At 44.2% G+C, this 21,929-nt stretch overlaps 1 protein-coding gene across 1 annotated transcript; it reads right to left on the bottom strand.

Moving 5' to 3' along the window:
• Window positions 1-713: 713 nt before the first annotated feature.
• On the bottom strand, window positions 714-21,634 carry CD302 (CD302 molecule). Its single transcript, XM_019554241.1, has 3 exons — window positions 21,520-21,634; window positions 6,465-6,578; window positions 714-1,140 (listed from the first exon to the last, which is right to left on the bottom strand). The coding sequence occupies exons 1-3, from the start codon at window positions 21,608-21,610 to the stop codon at window positions 857-859; spliced, it is 489 nt and encodes a 162-aa protein (XP_019409786.1). The 5' UTR covers window positions 21,611-21,634; the 3' UTR covers window positions 714-856.
• Between the last annotated feature and the right edge of the window lie 295 nt (window positions 21,635-21,929).

Genomic DNA, 21,929 nt, shown 5'->3' with positions numbered 1-21,929 from the left:
GGCCTATAGTTGCCCGGGTCCTCCCTCCTCCCTTTTTTAAAGATGGGGACCACGTAGGCTATCTTCCAATCATCCAGCACCTGGGCCGAGTACCACGAGCACTCGTAAAGCCGTGCTGAGAGCCCTGCAATAACCCCTGCTAGCTCCCTCAACACCTTTGGGGTGGAGAACATCTGGACCCACTGATTTGAACACATGCAGCCCCTCCAGAAGCTCTCTAACCTGGTCCTCCCCAAACTGAGGTCTGGAGGCATTCCCTTCGAGTCCGTCTTGCATCACGGTGGGGAAGTCCCAGTCCCTGCCCAAGAAAACAGAGGTGAAGAATTGGTTAAAGAGGTCTGCTTTCTCCTCTGGCGCAATCACCAGATTGCCCAGAGGAAAAGAGGCTAAAGGACCTGAATTTATTCAGCCTCCGCAAGAGAAGGCTGAGAGGGGATCTGGTGGCCATTTACAAACTCACCACGGGGGAACAGCGGAAATTGGAGGAGGCTCTGTTCCCTTGGGCACCACCTGCAGTTACTAGGAAGAATGGCCACAAATTGTTAGAGAGAAGGTTCAGGCTGGACATCAGGAGGCATTACCTTACAGTTAGGGCTGCCAGACTCTGGAATGGACTCCCAAGGGAGGTGGTGCTTTCCCCTACCATGGGGGTCTTCAAGAGAAGGCTGGATAGATGTTTGGCTGGGGTGTTATAACCCCAGCACTTGTTCCTGCCCAGGACACTGGGTTGGACCTGATGATCTGTTTAGGTCCCTTCCGACCCTAAGCACTATGAAACTATGTAGACCCGGCCAAAGCTAAGGGACTGTAGATTCTGGAAGCACAATTTAAATTCTAGGACTGTTACAGTTATTTCTTAGCATATCATGAAATCTAGTCTGGCAGCTCCTGAATGCCTAATAAACAAACAGTGCAACAGAACTAGTAAAATAATACTTGTGTGATATAAAGCCATGTTATACTTACAGGCTGTTTTACAAAGGGTCCCTGTCAGAGGAACCTCTTCACAACTCTTTTTTTCCCATTTCCCCGACTTAGTGTTCATAAAAGCACATGTATTCATGACCACTTCATCAATCTCCTCCTCAGTCCACTTGGTAAAATTCATTTCTGACTCATCATACCACTTGAAAGAATTATCTGTGATTGAAAGAATTGTACTCATGTTGTTCAAGTAGAAACACTTTTTTCACATTGCCTAATCAAGTAACTGCCCTTAAAAGAAAATGGAACATTCTGAAGGTTTGGTACTTTGTTTAGAAATATGTTTAGAAAGTTGTTACACCTATAGCTAATTATAGTTAGTTGTAGCCAGTTTGGTCTCACTGAAATAAGCAGCATAAAAAAATATGCTCTGAATTTCATGCAATGAGGGCAGCAGTGCATAACCATAATATGCTTGTAAGAAAGACCACCTGGGTCAAGAAACCTTCCTATCATATACCAGTACTTGGGCACTTGTTACTGCTGCTTTCCCAAGAGCAGAATATGCCAACTGTATTTGGACAGTGCCATCCATGGTTGCCAATTTGGGATACATTCTCTCTCCCTTGAGACAGTTCTATTTACATGAATGATGTAAGTTCAGTCACATTAGGTATGTGTAAGTATTCCCTTATATGCCATAAACAGTACACACTTACATGCCATACACAGTAGGATATAATTTGTAACTCACCTAACATACATTCCTGCTTAGACATCAGGATTTAAAGTCTTTTTTCTCCTCACACCCCCGCTTTATGCTTACAATAGCAACAAAAGAAAAGGCTAATTTTCTGAACAGATCTGCCATCAGTATACTGGGCTTTTATATACAGTATTCCTTGAGCCCACATATTTTCTTGGAAGGAGAGGCTGTCACAGGTCTCAAAGTTCATCTTGAGTCTGTCTTCAGCAATTTGTGGCTTTACAAAGCTCCTAAAGCAAGTAGAATATTCTTCAGGTACAGGGGCACTAGGACATCTGTTTATTTAGCACATTTATGGTAAGCTCTACTTAATACAGGAAATGGCCCTGACCATCTCTGACCTAAAAGGTTTAATTGTAAGCTCAGCTGAGAGATTTTTAATAATCTTCAGTGGGGATAGTGAGAGCTTCTGGCAAGGTAAATAAACAGAGCAAACAAGGGGATAAAATGCACCCTTAAGGCAGTGACCTTTTCTATTACAGGCAAACCTGCAATGCTGGTATTGGGAATTACAGGTGAGGAAAGGTGGTTTTGTGATTAAGGCCTGAGCTTTGAGTTTCTGACCTAGAAGGCCACAGGGGAATGGGGATATCAAATTTACTTCTGTCTCTTTAATAAAATCTTGATTTTTTTTCCCTTTATCCCACATAGGAAAGATCACAGTTTAAATCAGGGTCATTATTACTCACTAGTTGAAAGCATGTTCTCTCGTACACTAGAAGTACAAATGTTGCCAGGTCTGTTATTCTATTTTTCAAATGCAAACCTGAAGCACACGCTAAGAAGAGTTAACCAGGGTCACACAAACTTCCTCAGGCATGCAGATGCCTGAGCACCTCGGCTGCCTGCAGTCATACAATCAGCTGATTGGCAGGAGGACAGCATTCTCCTATGGTGGGAATCCTCCTGGTGCTCCCCCATAAGAGAATAATCCCACTCCATGCACTCCACTGGGTTGACACAGAGGAGTGCAGGGAGATGAGAGTCTTGGCAGAAGGGCATGGCAGCCTGCCTTGCCCCATGCTGCTCTGGGCTGAACCAGAGCAGTGTGGAGTGAGGTGGGGGCATTTTGCTGCAATGGTTTGCTGTTGTGACACAGCAGCCTGCCTTGCCTCACCTCGCTCTGCTCTGGGTCAGCTGGTGGGGCACAGGCAGCAAGGGGAAGTTGGAGGAGCAGGGAGCCAGGCTTGGGAAAGCCTCCATATACCTAGACCCTGGTCCCTCCAGCTTCTGTTTGCCCCACCTGCCACTCAGATAAGTGGCAGGGGTGGCAATTTAAAAGTGGGAGGCTTTCCCCAGCCCAATTCCCAGCTTCCTGGGGTCATACTCCCAGGTGCTGGACCTTAAATTGCTGACCTGTGGTTCAGCTGAATGGTGCGGGTGGTAAGGAGAAGCTGGCAGGAGCTGGTAAAGCCTCTTACCTCTTCCCAAAACAGGGACTGTCTGGTTTGGGAAAGAGGCAGGGACTGGTGGCTGCCTCACAACACCTTGTCAAGACTGGAGTAAGCCCAGACTTGAGAAGGCAGAGAGCCTTTCCTCCCACTCCACAATTCCTGAATCCTGGGAGGAGTTAAGCTGTGGAAAAGTGTACAGATGTTCAGTCTCCTGGGAGAAACTCTCTCAGGTGCAAATTAACCCTGGGTGTTGCTGGATTATTTTCTCCTAGAGTGTTCATTTTTGCTGTGGGTGAAAAGCCCTGAACATCTCCACACATTCAGTTACTACCAGGATAATGATTCTCCCGGTAGAAACTGAACATCTGTATGTGGCCTAAGAGAGTGACCAAATAATGATAATGGGTAACTTCATCAGGATCAGTCATCCTTAAGGAAAATAGTACAAGCAGTTCAAGGTCATAGTCCCAGTAGGAACAGCATAAGGAGACGGCAGCATACTCAGTGCTAGGACAGCACAAGTAGACAGCTATCATTAGGATATTAGTATACTAAATAGTGGAAAACTTAAGGGCTTTTAACCTTTTCTTCTGGTGCTATTCTGGAGCAATGAAAGTAGCATACAGTAACAACCCTCTTTTTAATTAAATCACAATTTTACCTAGAATAATCTCTGGAAAAATCATGTTCCATTCACTAAGCTAAATTCTGTTCTTAGATATGAAAAGCCCCAAGTAATTTATCCGTATTCATTAATGTGTTACTCTGGCTTTACCCAGTGCAGATGAATTTGGAACCTGTCCTTTTTGTATATGCATACTAGTTAAATCTCTTTCTCAGCTACTGATGTGAATGGAGGAAGGAAAGCCAGACTGTTTCCATTAATATGCAACCAACAAGCTGGTTTTACTAATTTTTAAAGCAAATATAGCACTTGTCAAAGCTGTTGGATTGACAAGCCTGGCCATCATTCTATATTAATCTTTGGCACAGGCACTACAGCACAAGTAAGGGCAATGCAAACTTTATATCTTCCTCTGCCCCTAAGTGGAAGAGGGTATTTAGAGATAAAAGTCAGTTGCATATTAGTCCATATTCATTTTTTGACATTGCCAACCAACGTTCTGGTTAGCCTGCTGTTGGTTTTTCAGTTTGGATACTTGTCTTACAAGAGTTGAACTGAGATGGCCACATAATTAAATAACTATTTCACAGACTGGTATTTTCTGAAATCATTACAGTCAAAGTATTAAGACAACATCAACATGGTAAACCTCTCACTTCACTTACCATCTGTATCAAAAATCATGCCCAACAAAATGTTATCAGGGCCGTGCCAGTGATTTTTGAAAGTTTCCAGTATAAACGTATTCTCCTTTTCATTTTTTATACTAATAATATCTGCACCAGAAGCTGTATTTGAAAAACAAAGTCAGCTTATTAAATCTTTCTTTTAACATGCATTTCACATAACTGTTGTATATATATAGTTAAAATGTTTAAAGTATAGTTTTTAAATATAGTTAAACTATATATTACATTTAATGTTTCCAATTAATTGTGTACATACATTACCCACTTCCTAGCACTGAGGTGGCATGCTGACAGGAAATAAAATATATGCCCACAGTGCCAGATGGATGCTACTTAAGATGAGATTTAAAGTATGTAGGTAGTTAGATTGATATATATGTAATTTGAAAAGAAACCTAAGAAATTTAATTAATGTAATTAGATCATGGAACTGGTGTCTCAGATGTGTCATATTCCCTTGATTGGTTTCAGATTTTGAACACAACAATCATTTAAAAGAAGCAGCAAGCAGTGCAAATTTAATCTCTTATTACCTGTGCATAACCAATCTGATCATGTATATGTTATTTATAAGTTTTTAAAAATATTAATAAGCAGTAAAAAAGTTATCTACATAGATATGCCTAAGCCCAACCCTTCTTGTTTAATACGTATGCACTATTTTAAAATAAGTGTCAGCACAGCAATTTGCTCTAAAATCCCTGTCAATCTCGAGTTCAATTTTCACAACCACTTTTTTCAAATAATGTTTTAAAATCAAATGAAATTCAAAATAGTAAATTGAAAGTTAAATTAATGCTGAATGTCACACCACATTCTCTTCAAGTCAATGGGAATTTTGCCTTTTTCCTTGAAAGCAAGTTGATTTTTCATTTTCTTTAAAAAAAAAAAGAATTATTTCTCTACAGAACTTGTTAAGTGATGGGTTGCTTGTATAACCACAAATATCAGATTACTACACCTACTGAGATGAAGGTCACATAACAAAAGACATTTCCAAACCCTACTCAAAAATGTTTTACTCCATTCTAAAAGTTTCTTGCACTTCAGAAGAAGAAATAAAATTGTGTCTAGGCAGGGGCATAGGCACTGGGCCAGGGGGGAGAAGACTTTCTAGGCCTTTACTGCCACATAGACCTGAGGAGGGCTAAGTGGAACTAGCCATACACATATAATACATATATAATATTTTACCAGGTAGAAAAAAATAATAATAGAAAATGAGTTTGTGGCATCACATCTAGACTTTACAGAGAACATCAAGGTAAGGACAGGGATCTATGGTAACATAGTACTGTATATAGAATAGCAATACATAAACCAGTGGGGGGGGAGGATTTGACTTAAAGTATCTATCAATGGACCTAAGCACCCCTCCCTAACTTTTGAGAGTTAAGTGCACCCAATTTAAAAAATGATTTTATATATTACAGTGTTTATCTTGAAGTGCTGGGCAGAAGAGGTAGAGGGATAAGCCAGCAGGGACAAGCCTGAACATGTGCTTATCTCTTCATACCTCCTAGCATCCTACAAAGATCTGGCAGCACCCAGGGTTCAAAAGTACTAGCATAAAACTATGCCACACTCCTGTTTTCACATGGATTAGGAGAATGTTTCCAGGGAACCTGACTGTCACTGTGGTCTACATTCACAGTTAAATACCAATTAAACTTGAACACTGGGAAGATCATCTCCAGAGGTCAAATATGAAAAAAGTAATTGCTTACTACTATACTTCAACTACTATGAAGCTCCTGCAGGCCATCAAAAACCTGCTGAAATCAACTTACATCAAATGACTCTGTGTCTATCCCTTCACATGACAATATCAGTTACAAGAAACCCAGTATTGGATAACAGCAGAAAAGTACCAGTACTTTAAGGGAAGACAAGCACACAGGTATACAAGGGAGAAAACTCTTACCTTCTGCAGCATGAGGTTTAATTACTTTCCTATTTTAGTTTATGTAATAAGACTAAGGTAATACACTACACCTGTGAAATGCAGTGACAAAACATTTATCTTTTACTAATACATCAGAAACAAGAGAGATTGCTTACAGTACCATTGCTTTTACAGAAATCCCTGGCATCCTCAACACTCTCCACATTGTTTAATGTTCCTTGAAAAAAAGCATAGCAGTAACTTCCAAATGGAATCCAGACAGATGAAGGGCACTCTGCACAGTAAAAAAAAATTATTTTAGATTTTGTTGTTATGAAGGAATCATCTTACTGGAGTTCTGCATTTTTCCACACGGTATGCATTTTAGATTAATCACAACAACCACTGCATATGCAGTAGTACCTGGAGTTAGCATACATAAAATATACATAAGAATCTAATTTAGCAAGCGAGCTAAAGAACAAGTGTGAGACACTAAGATGCGTGAGACAGATGAGAAAATTGAGACACAAAAGACTTAGAACTAAACCCACCCATCCAATATTTTGATTTTTAAGGATTAGTCCCCTGTGATCTAGTCAGGTTAACTTTTAATCCCTTACATTGACGTGGTCAACCTGCAGCACAGCTGCTACAAGTGTCACAGGCAGGCTCTATGTGTGGATCAAGGATGGGACAAGCAGCCCAGCAGCAGAAAGCAGAAAACAGGATGCATCTACATGATGTTCATACGCCTGAATAAACTCCAGCTTTGCACCATAGTTTTTTGCTCCTGGGCAATGGAATTAACACGCATGTCTGGGACCAAAGCGTGTTGAGGGCAGCACATCCCTGGCTGGCAGAGGGTGTGAGGGTCAGTCAGCCTGCCAGCTCTGACCTGATTCAATATGCTGTGGTGGGGCTGGATGGGGAATGATGGTGCTAAAGTGTGGGTCTAGCCAGCAGGCAACCCTGCACTGTAGCACCTTCAAGCCAGCCCCAGTCACTATCTACACATGTATTGTGGTGAATTAAATAACTGTGCCATAGGATGGTACTTGTATTGGGCAGCACTAAACTACAGCGAAGTTAATTAATTTACTCTGGCCTAATAGCTCCACATGTGTAGATGGAGATGCTTTGCTGCAGAGCTAATTAGGCAACTCCACAGTAAGCACCATGTGTACATGCTCCTACAAAGTAGCAGGTCAGACAGAAAGCAAAGCAACAGATTGGGCAGGGGAAGGGACAGAGAAGGAGAATGGGAGGCTGCAGGGCTAATTTGTGGCATGCCTGCCAAAAAGTTTGGTCCCTAGGTAATAGGGCTTCTACCATTTCCATTAGAATAGTGACAAATAATCTTACATGTCACTACTAGACTTTCTGTATACCCAATTTATTTTGTCCTTTGCTTTTTTCCTACATATTTAGAAAGCGTCTATCACCACATTATTCTTAGTTAAATCACCTTTGACTACCTGCAATTATTTTTCTGGATCACTGGTATTTCTGTTCCTTCAGTTTTGAACAATGGTCCAATATCATCCCCTTTAGCCATGAAATCAAGTGATATATATAATCTTACATCCTCTCTCTGGTACACAGGTACCAAGAACCAAACACAGTTATCTGGGAGAGGTTTCATCAGTACCAAATGGGGAGTGATGGCACCTCTCAGCTTTATGATGCACTGCCCCTGTAAATGCAGCATAGGATTTTACTGACATCGGGGGGTGGGGGAGTGTTCAAGTGCCTTTGTTTTTGGACTGTATGCTCATTTACTATCCAGTCTCACCCTCTGGGTTTCTTGCATCATTTCAGCTTACTAGTTACTCTCCATAAGAGCTGCAGGAAAAGACAGAGAGAGAAAAACGCAATGAGAAATATATGACTGGGGACACACCATATAATAGCTACATGTATGTGCTGAATGGACAAGAAAATAAAGGAAGGAAAGGCAAAGGAAATGGCACAGCAGCTAGCTAAAATTATTTATTTTTAAAACATCATCTTCTCCTCTGGTCTGTGTCCTCTCAGGGGAGTACTCTACTGAATTACACTGCTTTACAAATAATTGACATTATTTTGAAAGATGTATGACTCCATGGAATCAAAGATGGCATGAACTTAGGGGAAACCCTCAGATCTGTTTGACACCTTCTAAGAACATATTTCATTTCTCAGTCTAGCAGCACAGGTCAATGTAAATAGCTTCATCCCACCAGTTCTACTCTCTATGCTGATTTCTCACTGACTAGAGATTCCAGTTCAAGGTCCCTGTCTTTATATTCAAAGGCCCCTCATTTGATTGGCCTCATTTAATATAAATCACCTCCCTGTTCATGACAAGAACAACATTATAATGATGCTACTGACCAATAGCAGGAGGCACATGAGTGTAGGTACTGGACCTAGACTATGCACCTTATTCCTGTAAGTGACAAGAATGACCACAAATCTCAACATTTTCTGAACAAAGGGCTCAATATAAGACACAATTGGAGCCTTTCCACTCACTTGTGTCAGCTCTATGATTGATCTTTTTAAAGTAGCTTACCTTCAATAGGTTGCATTCCAACTTGTTTCATACAGGAAACAATTATAAAGTTATTTCTTTTAAGACTGGAATGTTCAATATTTCTGTTTCTTAATGTTTGGGAAGTGCTCAGACACTACAATGATGAGGGTTTTCTAAATAGATTAAGTAAATAGTCATCAGCTTCAGAAAGGCTAAATAATGTTTCAAAACAACTGGATTTTTCTAAGAACAAAGCCAACATAGGAATAAACCATTTGAACTTTGACCTGAATGTTTACCTGGGGCCATGATATATGAAATGAAAGACTTCCATCAACAAGGTCAGAAATTACTGTGTGTGTGTTAAACTCTTGTTTCTTCTAGACCTAGGTGTGTATGTTATTTGAGTACATACAATATGTTTTGCAACGTATAGAATTATTTTGCTATACCATTATAGAACCATGTGACTGTTCTCATCCACATCCTCATAAAAATGAAATGTATATTATCAAGATGCCTGAGGAAGTTTGTGTGACCCTGGTTAACTCTTCTTAGCGTGTGCTTCAGGTTTGCATTTGTAAAATAGAATAACAGACCTGTATATTATCATAAAATAATGGGACATGATTTATAGTCTCTAAAACCTTTAAAAAAGCTTCAGAAGGCATTATACATTTAAATGTATAAGTGTGATATGTGAAATTATAAGATGGGCTTCAGAAACCCTTAGCCGGGCTTTTAAGCTGTTTTTTTTTTCAGATGAGTGTGAAATGTTGATTCAGGTACATGTCATTTTGCTACCCATTTTTGCACAATGGGGCTCTGACTTGGAGGCCCTAATGCAGTACAATAAAAAACAGTTTCTGTTGCAACCCTAAACTATGACATTACCCTAATTATTCCCCCCATTGGTGGCTCAATTTCTATTCTTAGAAGGAACTTTGGAATTCGGGGGTCAATCCTATAAGTTGCTCATTCCTCAACTCCCATCACAGGATGAGGACTAAATACCTACCAGGTACTCCAGGCACTAAACACAGATAGAAAATTATTTTTTGTCCTGTTACTGTACAAATCTTTTCTGCTCTTTACCAGGAAACTGCTTGTGAATATTTTATGTACACACTAAGTGTCATTGTCATAATCTTACAATATTGCTCCAGGCTGTATAATTTTGTCATGCTGACCTTCATATGGTGCTTCTGAACTATACCAGAGAAAAGGGGAAGAATAAATAGATTGCACTCAATTCCAAGAAAATAAAGAACAAGCTCCCTTATGAAATTCCCACCACAGAAAACTGAATTATTCTACTACTATAGTAAATAGCATTTTACAATTAAATATATATCTAAAGTATTAATACAACTACATTTTTGGAAGGTTTTATGTTGTACCCAAAGTTAATGCCCAAAGTCATGCTGACTTCAGTGATGGGCAAGATAAAAGGACCCAGACCTACCAGTTACAGATAAATGCATTAAATATTGACTTCAATATTGACTAGTACTCCTTACTTACCTTGATTCTTTTAAAAACCCACTTAAAGCAGCTGAATACATGGGACTCCTTAAATAACCAACTTTCAAATAAAGGAATCAGTCCTTTCCTCAGAGAAAACTCTTTATTTCACTTTTATTCAAGTTTTACTTAGACACTACAACAGGGGTGCTCAATTATTTTGGGCGGAGGGCTGTTTAGCAAGTTTTGCCAGGCTGTCGAGGGCCACACAAGTAACCCTGCCCCTTGACAGGTGCCCCACTCCTGGTCGCCATCTTGGGACTGGAAGTCCCACCCCTGACCTCTGACCCTTGCCACCGGAAGTCCCTCCCCTTGCCCCTGGAAGCATTCCTCCGGAGAAGAGGGTTTTTGCTATTTTAGAACTGGGAAAAAAAACAAATTATGTACTAAAAATCAAATACCCATAATATTATATTTTAATTTAATTAAAAGATATATCTTTGTCCTGATACTTGTGTGTTTGTGCTTTATATGTAGAAGTGATTGCGTAATAGCTCAAAATGTAGTCATACTCTTGTATAGTACGTGGGGTGTGTAGTGGTATTGGGGGCTATGAGTGGGTGGGTGGATGTGGGGTTTGTGGGGAGCTGTGTATGTGTGTGTGGTATTTGTGGGATGTATGATTGAGTCTGGATGAGGGTGTGGCTGTAGGGTTTGCAGGAAGGGTTGCAAGGGAGGAGCCAGCTGGGCACTTGCTGCCCCAAGCCCCATGGCCGCGTTTGCACTCCAGCAGCTGCCAGGGAAGGGCCTGTCAGGCTTCGGGGCAATGTGGGGGGCTCCTGGAGTCACTGGGGGTGGCACAAGTCAGTGGGAATGTGGCCTGGAACATGAGAAGCCCAAGGAGGCAGTGCAGAACTTGCATTGTGCACCTGAGGCTTGGGGTAGCAAAGGCTTGGCTGCCCTCACCCACAGGTGGCCTGAGGGTTGCCACCCCCCTGAGGGGGGGGTCCCAGCCCCCTCACACACCTCAGGGCCCCAGTGGCACGACAGCAGCTTGCCCCCTGGCCCTGGGACAAGCAGGGAGGAGGCTGTGCCACGAGCCAGAGCAGAGCAGCGGCTGTTTTTCTGCTTTAGAAGCTCCTGCAGCTTCCAGGAGGCTGGGGGCCAGGAGGCAGGGATGCACACTGTGAAAGGAGCTTTAAGGCTGCTCTCCAAGATTGCCCAAAAAAACCCTTTACTGAGGGGTTATGGAGTAGGCTACGCTCAATGTCTAAGCAGTACTGCAGTCTATGGGATAGCCACCACATGCTCCTTTAACTCAGACATGCTTCCAGGACTCCCATGGTTTATTAGCAGGTATCTTTCCAGTCCTTGGAGCAGTCCAGGATTGGGAGGGAAACTAAAGCCATTTTAGCCCAAAGCCTGCCTACCAAAGATACTCATATGCAAGCAGCTTTTGAAAACAGTAAGTTTACTATCATCTACTTGAATCATCAACATGCAGTGATGGGAAAACAAACCTCTTTTTTAATACGTAGTAAAACCCCCCTTTTTCCTTTTTTTTTAAATTTATTTAAAAATTCATTCCCTCCCCTTCCCCAACCATTTCTGACTTTTTATCTCCCTCTCTATTCCCCATGGATAAGTACAAGTAAGCTAAGATGTAGGACAAACTTTAACATTTTATTTTAAGTAGTAAGTTTTACTTTTCTCTCCCTTCTTTGCAAATAAGTGCCCTGCTATTTTGATATAGATATCCACTGTTTTATAAGTGATAATTATTATGTTTGTATTGATTTTTTACTGCTTTTATATTGTGCAATTACTGTTTCAGGCCTATATATGTAAGTTAGCATGAGTCATGTCAAGTTCCATCTTATAATGTCAAGCCTCCATCTTATCCCCATGCCGGGTTGTGAAACCTATGACTCATACATATCCTTCCTATGTAACTTGGTTCCTGAATGAATGGGGATGAATGAGGATGCTGGAGAGACAATGGCAACGGGTCTAAAAACAGCTCCCTGTGAATGACTGAACCATCAACACCAATACCTGGACCAACGACCCAGCCCTTGGAACCCTCAGCATTGAAGAAACAAAAGATGAGGCAACCCACTATTGTGCCAAGCTGCACGTGCTCAGTAAAAACACCTGGAGCCCTCTGGAACAAGACTGACATTGCCTGCACAGGCCTTCCCCATAGGAGATCAGAGGTAGTCTGCCCCATAAAAAGGGGTAGTGAAGACTGACTCCTTGGAACGCCCCCTCCATCTGACCAGCACCATGCCACACCACCTATTCACCCAAGGCCCTGGCAGCGACGCCCCTCAGGACAACACCTATTGGACAAGGACCCCTTTCCAGCCTGGATAGGTAGCTATCATCCCCACCCCCTCTTCAACCAAGGACTTGGATTCTGTTTCTCTTCCCTACCTGGACTCCAACCCTTCCACTGAGTCTCTTTCTCCTGCTGCCATTGTGAGTGCTTGCTTGTGTGTGTGTGTGCATGCGTGTGTGTGTGCATGAACCAATAACTTCATGGTGCTGTGTAGCGTGTTGTCTGTTTAATAAACCTGTTATTTTGAAACCCCGAGCTGTGTTTTTGTCTGTTTCCTCCTTGTCACCACTTATCTGCTCCCCCAGTCTCTAAGCTGTCAGCCTGTTTCCAGCCCCAGGCTTCCAGATTTCTGCCTCTCTCTCTCTTTCCTGGCTGTCTGCTCCTTGTCACCACTTATCTGCCCCCACCGCCAATATCTCAGCTGTCTGCCTCAGTTTCCAGCCCCAATCTGCCTTAAGTAACCCCAAACCTCAGTTCCTCAGCCATCTTCTCTCTAATCTACTGGTTCTAATCCCAGTTCTGGCAACTTTCACTCCCTACACTTTATCTCTCTCTCTCACCTTAGCCTTCCCCCAAGTATCCCAGGTACCCCAAGCACACACATACATACCGTACCATCCAAGTTAGGAACTTACCTATATGTAGGTGGGTTGTATGTGTGTGAACTGGTGAGTGTGTGTGTATATATGTTATTGTGTACATGATATATCAATTAGTGATCTGTGTATGTATACTGAGTGTGGACAATTGATTTTTGTCTAACTTTTGGGGCGTATCATGTATGTGCTTGGATTGGTGATAGATATGCATGTGCCTAGGCTAGTTTGGATGTGTATGTGCCTGAGCTGGTAGTGTGTGTATATATGCACCTACTTGATTTGTGTGTTTGTATACATGCAATTGCATCACACCTTCCTAACAGCACAATATTGAGATCCTGAGAGCTGGCCTGACTCCACAGGGCAACAAATAGACAACGTAATTATGAAGGATGTATATTCTGCAGCAGTTGTTTTGATTTATACCACTGAATCTCTACTTTTCATTCAGAGGGAGCTTTGGGAAATGAATCTTACTGATGCTAAAAAGGAGGCAAAGCCCATAAGTGGTACTGTTTGAATAATAAATAATTCTGATGCATCTCAGTATCAGAGGTACAAACCAGGAGTAATTATAATTTGTATTTCATCATCATATAGCCACAATAAAAATAAAGTAAGATTTTCCTTACTTAATCCCTTCTCACCCCTACTAGTTCTACCACTTGAAATGATGCTAAATGATTTCTTTCTTGGATGTTTGGTCAGTAAATTTTACATACTGGCTGAAGGCAGAATAAACTGTACTAACCACAGAAATCTGAATGTTACATATTACACTATGAGAACCTGCAACAGTACTGCAGAAGTGGTGATGATAAAGCCACCATTCACTTTTAGGCATAAAATCTAGATGCTTGTTTTTTGTTTGTTTGTTTACAACTGTAAAGCGAAGGAACTACTCACACACCACAGAATTTATTTCACCCTTTCAAAAATGTTAGATGTATAGCATATGCCCAGGGCAAGGAACAGATGGCACACTTGATTTATGAAAAGAAGAAAAGTAAAGATGATGTGGAATCACCACAAACTCTTCAGCCCTAAATGCAACACTGCCAATTGTGCATGAATTCCCACAGCCAGAAAGAGGAAGTAATGCAGTATAAAAGCAAAACAATTAATAAATAAATGATGGCTGATATAAGACTTGCTTTTAAGTATACAAACGGTCATAAATTTGTCAATGCTCAGGTCCAGTCAAAAAAGGGTTTGGGACATGTTTCTAAGCCACTAGTACCACACCCAGCCAGAGAGCAAGACAGAGAAGTGTGTGTCAACCCCTTGCTCTTCTGCAGCAGTGAGAGCTGAGGAGAGAATTCACAACCTAGCAGAAGAAATTGGAAGTGTACAAGAAGAACCAAGTAGAATTATCACTGGCCCCTCCATCCCCATCATGTGGATGTCTCGAAAAGAGGGGACAATCTGTATGGTGGTATAAAGGCTTGGATATATGACCCTATCTGTGCATGTACGAATGTAAGAACTGGGCTCCACAGCCCTGGCATCAGCTTCATGCTGGCGGTGACTGTGCGTGCATCTCAGAGTGGACAGCAGGGCGGCACAGCATGTCTCGAGGTGCGTGCACAGCTGCGGCCAGCATGGAGCTGATGCCGGAGCTGTGGAGCCTGATGCAGCTGTTTGCAGCCTGCCCACTGCTTGCTGCCAGCTGCCAGCTGCCCAGAGCCCAGGCTGGATACAAACAGCTGCGCCAGGCTCCAGAGACCCGTCACCAGCTCTGTGTCAGGAGCAGGGGAGAGACTGGGGTTGGACTGCTTCAGGCCCCTCCCCCACTGCCCGCTCCGCGGTGTGCGTGCACGCACTGGTACAGAGTTGATGTTGGGGCTCCGGAACCCAGCACAGCTGTTGCAGCCTCCTGGCTGCAGCCAGCCTCAGTTCTGGGCAGCTGCTGCCAGCTGAGAGCCCAGGCTGCTCCCAGCAGCCAGCTGGAATGCTGCAAGCCCTGCTGGGAGCAGCCCGGGCTTTGTCACCAGCAGCAGCTACCTCGGAGCCAGGGCTGGCCGTAGTGTGCTGGGCACAATGGCCTCGCGTACCATGCTCGGCATGTGTGCCAGCCCCTGGCTTAAGGAGTTCTAATTTAGAAGGACTGATACCCACTGATGGACCTACCCTGCCAGAATTTGTCTAATCTTCATTTGAAACTGGTTAAATTGTTAACCTCTACAACATTTTGTGGCAATGAATTCCACAAGTTAATTAGATGCTGTGGATAAAACGTACTTTTTGTTAACTTTAAAACCTGCTTCCTAAGCATGTCCCTGTACATCCCCTAGTTCTGGTATGGTGAGAAATAGTAAACAGTAAACCCCTATTTACATACCTTATACCATTCATTATTTTATAGCCCATTTAACCAAAATGGCTTTCATGGTGCCTTTTTATTCCTTCATCCTGTTACTTGTAAATTGTAGCATAAACCCAGTTGCTTCCTCAGTTATGGCAGTTAACAACTTGGGGTCCTTACATCTTTTCATATTGTACTGCTAAAGTTATAAATACTGACACAGGCCCTCTTTCAGTTTTTAACTTAGGCAACTTCTGCATTATTTACTTCTACAGACCAGTCTAAATCAGTACTGGAAATGGATTTATCACTGGTTCCACTTAACTGTAGCTAGACATTGTGACACTGCTCAACTCTGATGCAGAAAAATGCATTATAATTAAACCAGAACTGATTCTAACCAGTATTTTTGAACCAGTACCAAAGATTATTGCATGTAAACTCTGTATAGTCAAAACCATACTGCCCAGCCAGAAAAATGTATCTGCATTCAGAAACAGGTCATTTCTTTAGCATAGATTAATGTGACCAGTGGCCTCGCTAGGTGCTGCTTGAGCATACATTTCTGATGACAGGATTGAACAGTTAGGAAAAATATTTCCCAATGGCATCAACACATAAGTTTAATGTTTGTTAATGCACTTTAAAATTTACACCTTCAGTTAATTTGACTTAACTGTCCTTGCTGTTCCCATGCAGCCATATGCTAGTGCAATTTGTTTATTAAAAAATATTTATCTTGATTCTTTTAAAAGGAGTAGAAACAAAAAAGCAAACACTCATTTTCCCAGCTCAAGCCCCAGATAAATTACCTCTACTTTGTCCTCAAGAAAGCTCTCTCTACTTTACTGTTTCTGTCTTTACTTCACAGTTCACTATTCCTGCAGCAACTGCCTGCATTTTACACCTGTGAAAATACTAGGAGAAAATAAAAAGAATATGAAAGTGAACTGAAGCATCTACATGTCTACTGGGGAGCTGCTTTGCAATGCAAAGGAACTTCAGAACATCAATGGCAAACAACTGCAAGGATTCCTTTGGTACAATTACTGCATGCTATTTTTAGCTCTTTCTAGGAGGAGACTCATGACATATGTCAGGACTTTGGAAGTGCAGGCCATTAATAATTTTTACCAAAATGAGTCTAAGAACCCCCCCCCTTCCTTCCTTAAAATAAATATAAACAGTTTTTTTCTTTAAATCTAATTTAAACATTTCCCTTAAGCACTGGAAAGCAAAATACATAGCACTGTGCTTGTGCATTAGAAGTAACAAATTAAATGAATTTTATTAGAGAAAGGTAGTTAGTTATGTTACTCTGAAATAAGGCAGAAGTCTGGGTAGATATGCACCTTACAGACCAGTGGTTCTCAAGGTTTGGGCTTCACAGGCCAGATGACTGGCATGAGGCCAATCTGGGCCAGACTGAGCCCTGAACTGTTCCCCCTGGCCCAGCGTACTGGGATCAGGCCCTAGGGCCCCATGCTGCCCCTGCCTGGCACTGTGTGCTAGCATCAGACTCCAGAGCTCTGTGCTGCCCCCGCACACCAGGACTAGACCCCTATCTTGCACACTTGATCAAGTGCACAGCGTCAGGGCTCACAGGGCTGCCCACAGACCCAGATGACATTATGTGGGGAGTTGGATGTGACCTGTGGACCAGGGGTTGAGCATCCCTTTTATAGACTAACTAAAGAAATACACAGAGCACAAGCTTTCATGAACTCTCATGGGCCAAAGCTTGTGCTCTAGATCCACTGCACTGGTTTTATCATCCAGCGGATGTGAAAAAACACAGAGCATTAGCCTGATATACAGGAAGAACAGCAAATATGGCAGGCGACCAGCCTGGCTTAACAGAGAACTCTTCAGTCAGTTTAGATACAAAAAAGGAAGCTTACAAGAAATGGAAGCTTGGACAGATGACTAGGAAAGAGTATAACAGTATTGCTCAGGCATGCAGGGATGAAATCAGGAAGGCCACAGCACAACTGGAGTTCCAGATAGCAAGGGACATGAATAGTAACAGGAAGAGTTTCTACAAGTATGTTAGCAACAAGGTCAGGGAAAGTGTGGGTCTCTTACTGAATGAGGGAGGCAATCTAGTGACAGATGAGGAGGAAAAAGCTAAAGTACTCAATGCCTTTTTTACCTCAGTCTTCACAGGCAAGGTCAACTCCCAGACTACTGCAGAAGGCAGCACAGTTTGGAGAGGTCAGCAGTCCTCAGTGGTGAAAGAACAGGTTAGGGACGATTTAGAAAAGCTAGACATGTACAAGACTATGGGGCCACATACAATGCATCTGAGGGTGCTGAGGGAATTGGCTGATGTGATTGAAGAGCCGCTGGCCATTATCTTTGAAAACATGTGGGGCCTGGAGGAGGTCCCAGACGATTGGAAAAGGGCAAATACAGTGCTCATCTTTAAGAAAGGGAAGGAGGAGGATCCAGGGAACTACAGACCAGCCTCACCTCAGTCCCTAGAAAAATCATGGAGCAGGTCCTCAAGGAATCCATTTCAAGGCGCTTGGAGAAGGTAGTGATTAGAAACAGTCAGCATAGATTCACCAAGGGCAAGTCATGCCTGACCAACCTGATTGCCTTCCATGAGATAACTGGATCTGTGGGTGCGGGGAAAACAGTGGATGTGATATACCTTGACTTTAGCAAGGCTTTTGATACAGTCTCCAACAGCATTCTTGCAAGGAAGCTGAGGAAGTATGGGTTGGATGAATGGACTATAAGGTTGATAGACAGCTGACTGGATTGTCAGGCTCAACAGGTAGTGAACAATGGCTCAAGATCTAACTGGCAGCCAGTATCAAGTGGAGTGTCCCAGGGACCAGTCCTGGGGTCAGTTTTAATCAATATCTTCATGAACATTCTGGAAGATGTGATGGAGTGCACCCTCAGAAAATCTGTAAATGACACCAAGCTGGGGGGACTAGCAGATACGCTGGAGGGTAGGGCTAGGATTCAGAATGACCTAGACAAATTGCAGGATTAGGCCAAAACAAATATTATAGCCTTCAACAAGAACAAGTACAAAGTCCTGCACTTAGGACAGAACAATCCCATGCACCAGTACAGGCTAGGGGCTGACTGGCTAAGCAGCAGCTCGGCAGAAAAGGATCTGGGGGTTATAGTGGACAATAAGCTGAATATGAGTCAACAGGGTGCCTCTGTTGCCAAAAAAGGCCAACAGCAGACTGGGATGTATTAGTAGGAGCACTGGCATCATATCGAAGTAATTATTTGCCTCTATTCTGCACTGGTGAGGTCACATCTGGAGTACGGCGCCCAGTTTTGGGTGCCCCACTACAGAAAGGACATGGACAAGTTGGAGAGAGTCCAGCAGAAGACAACAAAAATGGTGAGGGGGTTGGGCCATATTACTTCTGAGGAGAGCCTTGCAGAACTGGGCTTATTTAGTGTGAAAAAGAGAAAACTGCGGGAGTTTAAGAGCAGCCTTTAACTACCTGAAGGATGGTTCCAAAGAGGATGGAGCTACTGTTCTCAGTGGTGATGGATGACAGAACAAGGAACAATGGTCTCAAGTTGCAGCATGGGAGGTTTAGGTTGGGTATTAGGAAAACAATTCTCACTGGGAAGGTGGTGAAGCAGTGGAATGGGTTACCTAGAGAGATGGTGAAATCTTCATCCTTGGAGGTTTTTAAGGCCCAGCTCGACAAAGCCCTGGCTGAAATGATCTAGTTGGGGGTGGTCCTGCTTTGAACAGGCAGTCAGACTAGATGCCCTCCTGAAGTCTCTTCCAACCCTAATTTTCTATGATTCTATGATCTGAAGAAATATGCTGGGTTCTCTTCCTGACCCAACCAAATTAAAGCCTTTTTTCTTTAAAGTAATTTTTAATGTCAACTAATTATGCTCTGTGAGGTTGGAGGTCTGACTTCCAGGATTCCCAATGCAGGAAGGAAGGGGTTTCCAGCACAGGTGCAGGATCCTACCATCCTTTGGCCCTTTTGCTGGGCATTTCTTAGCTAATCCTGTCCTTTAGGCTACGAGTCACCTGGCTTGGCATGAGGGTCTGTGACCCCCAGTAGGACTGGCACGGCCCAGCCATTTCCCCACTGGGCTGAAATGGCCTCTTAAGTTGAATTTTCATGGGAAGTGGTAGTGCCTCCCTACTCAGGACTGGTTAGACTTCATCCGGAGTACCAGTGTGCAGCGCTGGGTTTCACATTTTGAAAAGGACATGGAGAAGTTAGAGAGTGCCCAGAGGCAGGCAACAAAAATGATCAAGTGCTTGGAAAGCAAGTCATATGAGGGACGACTGAAGGAGCTAGGCATGTTCAGCTTGTAGAAAAGATGCTTAAGAGGGGACATGATAGAAGTCTTCAAATACCTGAAGGGCTGCCATAAAGAAGAGAAAAAGTACCTTTTCTCTCGTTTGAGAGAAAAGGATGCAGACTAATGGCTTGAAGTTGCAGCAAAGTAAATTTAAATTGGCTATCTGGAAAAACTTCACTGTGAGAATAGCAAGGCAGTAGTATAGCCTGCCTAGGGAAGTTGTGGACTACCCATCATTGGCAGTGTTCAAGAGGTTGGACAGTCATTGGTTGTGGATACAGGCATAGATATGCTTATTTTCTACCACAGGTATTTCATATGCTTCTGGGATTTTCTGGTTTCTCCCACTGCCCCACCCCCTTTTCCGCTGAATGTGCCCAGGTGTTTCTAAATCTTCCCAAAGGCATTGGGTGTTGCTTACAGCTAGGGCTGTCCCTGGGGGGGGGGGGCGGGGAATCAGGGTGACCACCCACCTTTGGGGGGCCCACAAAGCCAGGGGGAGTGGCACAGTGACTCAGTGCTGCCTCTGGAGTGACACATCCAGTTACTCAGCACCGCCCCCCCTGCATCTTCTGCCAGCTTCCTTCCTTGTGTCCGGAGGGTGGAGCCCCGCACAGGCTGATTTGCCCCAGGCCCCGCACCCTGCTTGGGTCATCTCTGGCTACAGCTAAAACTGGGGGCTTAAACTGGGATGTGTCAATTGTCTTGCTAGGAGCAAAGCCAGAGGTCCCTGGCTGGGGTGTCTTGCCCCTTCACTCAGGGTCAGACCAATTCCTATATTTGTGGTCAGGAAGGGATTTTACCTCATGGTCAGGCTGGAAAGGACTGTGGGAGGTTTTGTGTTCTTCTGTAGCCAGGTGTGTGGCCCTCTATCCAGGACCTCTGGAGTATACACTGTAGTAGCAATCTTTTATAGAAGCAGACATTTGCTGCCATGGTTCCCATGCTTTACCTGTGCAGGTAGGGTGTTAGGTCTGTGTTGTGCCTGTGTTGAGGGTACTCTTAAGTTTAGGTTATGGTTGTTTGGGATGGTTTGGATAAGGATGACCCTGCCTCGGGGAGAGGGGTTGGACTCACCAGATGACCTCAGGAGGTCTCTTTCAGCCCTACTTCTCCTTGACTCTAATCCAAGACAGCAAAGCATTAATTCAAACAGGTTGCAGGCATAAGGGTGCCTGATGTCAGGTTAACGAGCCAAGCACAGCCCTGGAGCTGGGGCATCTACCCCTGGGGCTCCCCACAGGTGGGAAATGTGGCAGTAGGGAAGCAGTGGCCATTAATAGCACGACTGCCTCAGCTGCCCAATTCCCACCCCCTCCCACAGGTATTTGAGGGCTGGTCCCAGCCCAGCCGATGTCTCCACACCTGAGCTCATGCTTTTAGTTGGGGTTAAAAACAGCCTGCAGGGCAGGCAGACGAAAGACCAGCTCCAGGGGGGAACGAAGACCTGTGAGGAGTGGGGCCCTCAGCACCCGGGCAGCGAGGACACCAGCGGGGTCCAGCTGCCCGCGGGCGGGGGCTGGGGCAGGCAGCGGAGGGGCTCCAGAGGCGGATCCCGTCGCCTGGTCCCGCCCTGCGCATGGGGCGCTTGGTCACGCGCAGGCCGCTCTGCCCCCTGTTGCTCACGGCCCGGCCGCCCGCCAGTGACCGCCGCCCGCCCCGTGTGTGTGCGCTCGCGGGGGTAGCGGGGGTCCTTACCCGCCGCGGCGGGGAGCGGGGCGGCGAGCAGCAGCAGCAGCAGGAGACGGCGGCCGGGTAACTGTGGGCGTGCGGGTACAGGGGCGCCCATGGCGCCAGCCCCAGGGCAGGGAACCGAGCGCCGCGGAGCCTCCTCAGACCCGCCGCCGCCGCCAGGGGCCTGCCCAGCGGGCTGGGCCACGCCTGCTGGGGGACGCCGGGGGGTCGGGGCGGCCTGACGCACAAGGATTTCAGCCCGGCCCCGCGAGGCGGGGTTCTAGTTTACTGCGCAGGGGCGGCGCCGATGGTGTCCTTCCAAAAGGCTTACAGGGTCCTTTTGGGTAGAAGAGAATTCGTAGTAGATGTGGGAGAAGGAAGATGATCCTAAGTTTTCTAACACAACGTGTCTCTTTTTACATCAGCCTGAAAAT

The sequence above is a fragment of the Crocodylus porosus genome, unplaced genomic scaffold (genome assembly GCF_001723895.1).
Source record: "Crocodylus porosus isolate Cpor-Errol unplaced genomic scaffold, CroPor_comp1, whole genome shotgun sequence".
Lineage (NCBI taxonomy): Eukaryota > Metazoa > Chordata > Crocodylia > Crocodylidae > Crocodylus > Crocodylus porosus.
The sequence above is the reverse complement of the archived record's forward strand: the minus strand, read 5'-3'. Positions and strand labels throughout refer to the sequence as shown.